Source organism: Urtica dioica, chromosome 11 (genome assembly GCF_054948205.1).
Source record: "Urtica dioica subsp. dioica isolate 48M chromosome 11, U.dioica_male_clone48M_v1_H2, whole genome shotgun sequence".
Lineage (NCBI taxonomy): Eukaryota > Viridiplantae > Streptophyta > Magnoliopsida > Rosales > Urticaceae > Urtica > Urtica dioica.
In genome coordinates, this window is record NC_142766.1 from 12,720,138 (window position 1) to 12,727,302 (window position 7,165).

The 7,165-nt window shown below is 35.9% G+C and overlaps 1 protein-coding gene across 1 annotated transcript; it reads right to left on the reverse strand.

Moving 5' to 3' along the window:
• Positions 1-258: 258 nt before the first annotated feature.
• On the reverse strand, positions 259-2,711 carry HD2B (histone deacetylase 2B). Its single transcript, XM_089600703.1, has 10 exons — positions 2,567-2,711; positions 2,203-2,273; positions 1,899-2,113; positions 1,778-1,794; positions 1,628-1,690; positions 1,273-1,430; positions 1,094-1,171; positions 918-1,002; positions 672-819; positions 259-554 (listed from the first exon to the last, which is right to left on the reverse strand). Exons 1-10 carry the CDS (start codon positions 2,577-2,579, stop codon positions 500-502), a joined length of 903 nt encoding a protein of 300 aa, XP_089456829.1. The 5' UTR covers positions 2,580-2,711; the 3' UTR covers positions 259-499.
• Between the last annotated feature and the right edge of the window lie 4,454 nt (positions 2,712-7,165).

Sequence of the window (7,165 nt, forward strand, 5' to 3'; positions counted from 1 at the left end):
ATTTTATAGCATTTCATCCTAATTTTAATTAGTCACTATGTAGTATTAATACAATATCATATGCTAATAATCTAATCAAAGAGGTAGTTAAATAGAATCGGACCAGACAAAGCAATTGTACAAATACAAACTAGATCAGTGAATGCTAGTTGATAATTAAGTTAAAATCAAACATTAAAATCGATTGAGCCTGGAGGCAGAAGACGAGAATTAGAAGATTAAGTAAAGAGACCCGATTAAGTTGGAATCAACAGTGAATGACAAGAACACAAGAACTGTATTAGAGAACCAACACTAAGAGTTTAATAACCCATATCAAAAGACAAGACATCGACCACCTTACCAAAACAGAATCATCCCCGATTATAAAGCTAGAACACGGGAAGAGATTATAAAAGACAAATGAAACCTAAAACTCGTCCCCATAATACTTTCACAAGCCGCTCAAAACTTTCTTCACAGAACACCTCTAAAACTCCTCAAGTAAAAATAAACCTCCTCAAGCATGCTTGGCCTTTGTGTGAGACTCGAGGCCTTTCTCTGACCCGAATGTCCTGCACATTTCCCAACCAATCCGTCAAATTAATCAACCAACCAACAATAAGACAAAGCAATCAATACATCAACACCCAAATGCAAATTTATATTATAAAGGGAATCGGTCACCGTACTTGCTGCAAGTTTTGCAACTAACTCCGGCAGATTTTGGAGTCTGTGGCTTCGACTTGTCGGCGGCGGTGGCTGTGGGTGTGGCCGGAGTCTTCCCACCCTTCTTCGACGGATGTGGCGTTGCCACGTGCCCACCAGTCTTCTTACCATCTGAAACAACAACGCTCATCTCTATCAGCATCAATAAACATATCTATAAACAAAAAGAGGAAAAAAAAATAGCAATAGTTATTCGGCCGAGAGATTACCACTCTTAGGAGACTCTGCTTTTACTTTCTTGGAAGAAACTGGGGTTTTGGCTGCCGAGTCATTGGCTCTCTTCTTGCTAGGAGCCTACAGAAGACAAATACAAAATAGTTACATATTTAAATGAAAGAACAAGCTGAGAAAATCTTGATAATGAAAAGGCTACAATGTTTAATACCGGCTTAGGGGTAGGAGTCTCTTCATCGCTCTCATCGCTGTCGTCATCGTCATCACTGTCATCGCCTCCAAGCATGTCCTACAGTCAGTAAATAGATAAATAAATAACAGACATTTCATTATCAATGTGTGTCCCAATTGTCTGTGCAGAGAACGCATAGTAGATAAAAGACGAGGTACCTCATCAGAGTCATCGGAATCCACTCCATCAGAAGAATCATCGTCGCTATCATTGTCGCTATCATCTTCATCTGCTGGCACTATAGCTTTAGCCTTTGCCTTCTCTGATGTCTCACCCTTCACAGATTTTTCCTTAGCCTGCACGACCTTCTTACCCCCTTTACATGAAAAGTTCAAAATTTAAATTTACCAAAACGTTACAGCAACAGTAAGAATATCCATCATCAATATTCACTTCAAAACACTTATACAAGGAACTTCTTTAAATTTTAGAGCAGACATAATAGCTGTGCAACGTGCATCAATGCATTAAACAAAATATAATATCCACAATAATAAAAAAAAAAAAACTTACCATTTTCAACAGCAGTTTTGGCAACAACAATATCTTCTTCTTCAGATTCCTCTGGCTCCATATCTGCAGTTGAAAACATGAGATAAGATTGGTAAAGTGCGTGCTAGAATGAGTAACAAGACACAGTATGTGCAAGGATATACTACCCACCCGAATAATCTTCAGGCGTGAAAGCCAAAGAAGCTCAAGGTCAAGGAAACTCAACCACACAAAAAAAAAATCTAAAAATCAGCATAACACAACCAATGAAAACGAATCGAACAAAGGATATATATCTCCTCCGACGGCTGTCTGGTAGCCACAAAAGTGAATGCTTCCATGCTTCCAGTTGTGTGAGAGTTCAAATGACTTCTCAAAGACCAAGTCGAAGGTCAATTGAGGGAATTTGTCAGAGGAAAGCATTCCCAAAACCAACTTCTGGTCGCCAACTTTGACGTGGATAAGAGCAGGCTCTTTGTTCTTCCCCTCTGACTCGCCAAGGCAAGCCTAAACAAGGTCCAAAACACCATTCTCAGACACGAACATGAATAGCCTTAACAAACAGAGGATCAAAGTCCTAATGTATAGAATATTACCTGAGAAAGGTGAATGACCATCTCATCCTCGGGCTCAACAATAAGAGGCTCTCCGGCCTTAACTTCAACACCTGATTACTCACAACGAGGTCCACATAAGTCAGAAAACAACGCAAAAATACAAGAGCATAAAATTTTAACCTAAAAGCAAACAAACACTAAATACTCATCGTGAAATCAAGTTAAAACCCCATGGAAATAGAATCCACAAAACGATACATGAATAGTCTAGGTCAAAAATCAACAACTGTTTCAGAAATGAAAAACAAAACCCGAGCGAAAGAAACAGAAACAGCAGAGTACATGAATAGAAGAACAGCACGGCAAAAAGAACACCGACGGAAATTTAACGGAGAAAGCTTACCCCAGAATTCCATTGATGGCGATCGAGAGAGAAGGCGAAAAAACGAGGGTTTTGGAAGGGTTTAGAGAGAGAGAGAGGCGTTAGTGAGCGTGTATGAGGCGGAAATGAAAATGGGTTTAAAGGGCTTTTTATAACCAAGTTGCCGCTTCTTTCTAGGGTTCTTTTTTTTCTTTTTCTTTTTTACAAGATTTTTTGTTTTTTTTCTTTTTTCTTCGAATCTAGGGTTATTTTCTATTATTCATATCTGTTTATGTTCAATATCTATTGTTTATAAATGTAAATTTCCTTTTTTCTGGTGTGTAAAATTCCGTTAATATTTAAAGTTCTATTCTCAAACGAATATTCCTATAAATAATACAAGTTATATACATATATCAATAAAAACAAGTGATTAGTTCATTTTTGTTCTTGTGGTGACTCAAAATTTCTCTATATCAAAGACGCTCTAAAAAACTTTCAGTTGCCACCTCTTTGGGCTTCGGACGCCGTCAGCAGCACGGCTCCAACTCGAGGGCAAGATGCTTCGTTTTTTGCCTCTTCCTTCTTTTTTGGGAACCTCTTTTACTCTGTTTTCCAGGTCAATCGGTCCCGTGCTCGCGCGGCTCTACCGGTTCCAGAGCCGTCACCGTCATGCCACCGGATTCATATTCACTTCCTCGCCACCGGTCCCTGATCCACCATGTCTACGCCACTGATTCATGATCCTCCGCCGATTTCGGATCCGCCACCTCTACATCACCGGTTCAAGATCCGTGCCTCCTTCGTGGTCGCGTGCTTACCTCGGTTGCAGATCCAAAACAGGGCCAACGTCCGCCCGCTGCCTCTCTCTTCGACCTCGGCATGCCGTCCCGTAAGAGCTTCTACGTCTCGAAAGTACTGGAAGCGTTTGAGTTCTTCTTGTGTTTGGTTCCAGCGGTGGTGCTATTTGTTTTTATTTATGTTTTTTGTACTATGCTCATTATTTTTTGTGGTGTTTGATTTTAGATTGGGACGGGTTAACCATTGTCCACATTCCCGTTCGGGATACTCTGTTAGACTTTTGTCTATACGGCCTGAGTACATGTTTTTTGGTCAAGGGACCGCGGCATAGTTTGTCGTATAATTAGTTCTCTTTTTTGTAGGGCGTCTGATGCATCTCGACATCTCTGTTGTTATTTTATAGGAGCTTATCCCCACTGAATTTTTTTTTCTATTTTGCTATTTATCAATATAATCGATAAATACATATTTCATTTTCAAAAAATTATACATGTATATATATATATATATATATATATATATGGAAGTGATATGCTATGTACACTAGATTGTCATCATTGTACGTATATTATAGGAAACTAGTGATTTACAAACTAGAATTAATTTTGTAAAATAGTTATTAACATAAATTAACTTAACAAATTTACCTTAGGAAATGGCTTCAATTTGTAGTAATATGACCAAAATAAATCAAAGCATAATTTTGGACACTTCTAGGAATATGCTTAATGTAAAATTACGTGGCGTCTTTTATTTTATTTTTTTATACCATTTTCTTTTTTTGTCCTCATTTTTTATTCTCAAACTCACGACCATTTCTCTCTCCAATTTTTCTTCAGTCTCTCTCTCACCTTCTCTCCAGCAAAAACAAGGGCCATAAAAATGAAGAGAAGAAAGTATGGGCTGTGTTTGATTGAGATTAAAAAGCTCTGTTTTTGTTTTTGGAAAAAACTAAACTATTTATCAGGTGTTTAGCAAATCTATTTTTACAAAAAAAAACTTCAAAAGCGATTTTAGATTTTGTACACGAGATAGAAAAACTAGGATTCAGGGCCTTTGGAAAAAGTGTTTTTTAAGTTTGCTATACAAATTACTGTAATATCCTCGTACAAAGTGTTTTTAAGTCATCTATACTTTGTCCAGTATGATATTCTAAATTCTATCTCCCTTCGTAAATTGTGAGGATTTGTGTACCATAATACATAACTTTTTTCTATGCCTCATCTTTTTTTTTCTATCTAAGAGTGAAACTTGTTAAAAAATGATTTGTGCATTTTATTGAAATATCATTGGTCGTTGGAGTCCAATAGTAGTTTGTTTTGTTACGCTATCTTTTTTTCTCTTTGATTTTTTTTAAGAACAAAATATTATTCATATATATGCATATAAATAAGCATATTAATAATAATTATTTAATTTTTAAGAACATGTCTATTTTAATCTTTTTACTATAATATATTTATTTTACCAAACGCTAAATCAGCTTTTGCTACCAGCAACAACTATTTTATAAACAGTTTACCAAACACCTGTATAAGCACTTTTAAAAAAAAAGTTATGCCAAACGGGCCCATATGACGTTCTCCACAGATGAACGACATGCTGACAAAATTGTTCACGAGCTTCGTGGATTTGAAGAAAGTGGCGTAGAAAAAGGAGGCGATTGTGGACGTGGGACCTTCGAATGGTTGGATCAGCGCAACCGCGGGACTCGTCAATGTTCGAAATCGTTTTCGAAAGAGGTTCGTCACAGTTAATCGGATTAACTGTCGCCAAACGGGACTTGCAGAAACGAACGCGTCATGGAACACAAATCTATCCATGGCGGCTCCGCCTCGGATGCTCTCAATCAGCGTGGAGCACGATCGGAGACGATGATAGGTCGTCATTCTCTCCCTCCTCGGCGTCTTCGCCGAAACCCTAGCCGAGGCCAGAGAGCTTCTCGCCGGAATACGCCAAAAGAGAACCCGCAAATTCCTCTCTTGATCTCACCGGAGAAGAACCAGATCTGTCTCCCTCGGCCGACTCCTCCTCTGTCGAATCTGTTTCATCAAGGAAGATCTACGTCGAAAATGTCCTTGTGGACACAGACGAGATTCAAGGACTTTTTCGTTAAAAATGATGTGTGGACTGTGAAGATCTGTTTACATGAAGGTTGTAGAAGAAGATGTTGATTTGGGGAAATGACATTATTGAAATTCTGATTAATTTTGACTATTTCTCTGAAAAAATTAATAATTTAACTATTATTTTAAAGAACCCTTCGTTAAGTGACTATTATGTTACAAATAAAAATAATAAATAATAACACTCATAAAAGTCGTTGATCAGTTATATGTTTTTTGAGTCGCACAATTAAAACAATATTTTTTAATTAAATGCATGTTCAAGTGATCTACTTCGTTTATATTGAAATTTTGCAGGGATGTATGTTTTTAAGAGATTAATGGAATTGAAATTTTGCTTGGATTGTCACATAAGAAAAATTTGCTATTTTGCTTAATTAGTCTAAATGTTTACTATTTTGCAATCACAACGAATCAAGTGACTTAGTTCGTTTATATTTTTCTATTATATTTATCAAATATAATATAAATATATCTTAAAATACAATATAAATTTTTTGGAAAATATGTGTCTTGCACTTAATAATACATATATGTGGGTGGATGTAAAAAATTCCGCAATATGTTTTTTTTTTTTTACGTAAATCCCCTTAAAACACAATTTTTTTTTTTACAACCTCTCACTTAAAACTCAAAACCCACGTTCAAAAGTGTATTACATCCATCTTCTTCTTCGAATACTTCAAAACTCTTTTGCCGTTATAATCTGAGTGGGTTATGACCAACATATCAGGTGCAGTCATTCCCCCCTGCCAGTCAAAATGGGCCTCGTTTAAAGCCCATTGTCAACAGAAGAAAGAAAAGATGGACCTAGGACTAGTAAAAGGAAACTTCATGCATATATACACGCCACAATGATAGGATAGAGTTCTGTATATTACTGGAATAGCATTTTAAAATATTTATCACAAAAATTGAGCGTTTCAAGTTATAGATAATAATTTTTTTTTATAATTATAGGTTTAAAAAAATATATATGTTTAATGTTTTGAACACTATTTAACTTTTTATTATTATTTAAAATTCAATTTATAAAGAAAATAATCTCAAGTAACTATTACTTTTACCAAAAAAAAAAAAAAAACTTATAGTTCAAAGCTTTTCTGTTAGTTTTTTTTTTTTTTTTTTTTTTTCACGCATTAGCTATTTTTTTTTTCTCTGATCTTCACGCATTAGCTTGATAAACATACTTATCATTGTGATTATTGACATGTTTTCATTATTCAGACTTGTTTTCATTTCTCTTTTATAGCATTTTCCACAGTAGTCATTTCGTATAATTTTAGAGAAATTGACATCTCTATTAACATTTCATAACACTTTTCCCATTTTTCACTTAAAGTATAATTTGAACGTATCTACTGCTAAATCTTGGAGAATGACTATTTTCTAATAATTTTTACCCTCATGGAATTTGTTTCTTACAATTCTCCTACAACTATTTTAATAAGCATTTAATAAAGACATATAATAAAGAAAGGACGTGAGCTGAGCATTTAATAAAGATCTCCATTTATTATCTCTTTAATATTGCTGAAACACTTTATCTCTCTTTCTCTCTCCCTCTCTTTCCTCTAAATCGTGTCTCCTTTGCCCAAGCTCTGAACTCGCCCAAGCTCCACGCTGAAGCCTTTGCTTTGCGGAAGCTCAGTAATCGTCATCTCTAAAACCCTCACCCAAGCTCAAGCCTTTGCTTCGCCCAAGCTCCGTGCAT

What these genes read in the sequence shown, in the direction of transcription:
- HD2B (XM_089600703.1), bottom strand. An exon ending in AGACTCCTACCCCTAAGCCG is followed by an intron (nt 1,003 to 1,093) that starts GTATTAAACATT and finishes TGTCTTCTGTAG; the next exon opens with GCTCCTAGCAAGAAGAGAGC. An exon ending in AGTTGCAAAACTTGCAGCAA is followed by an intron (nt 555 to 671) that starts GTACGGTGACCG and finishes GGAAATGTGCAG; the next exon opens with GACATTCGGGTCAGAGAAAG.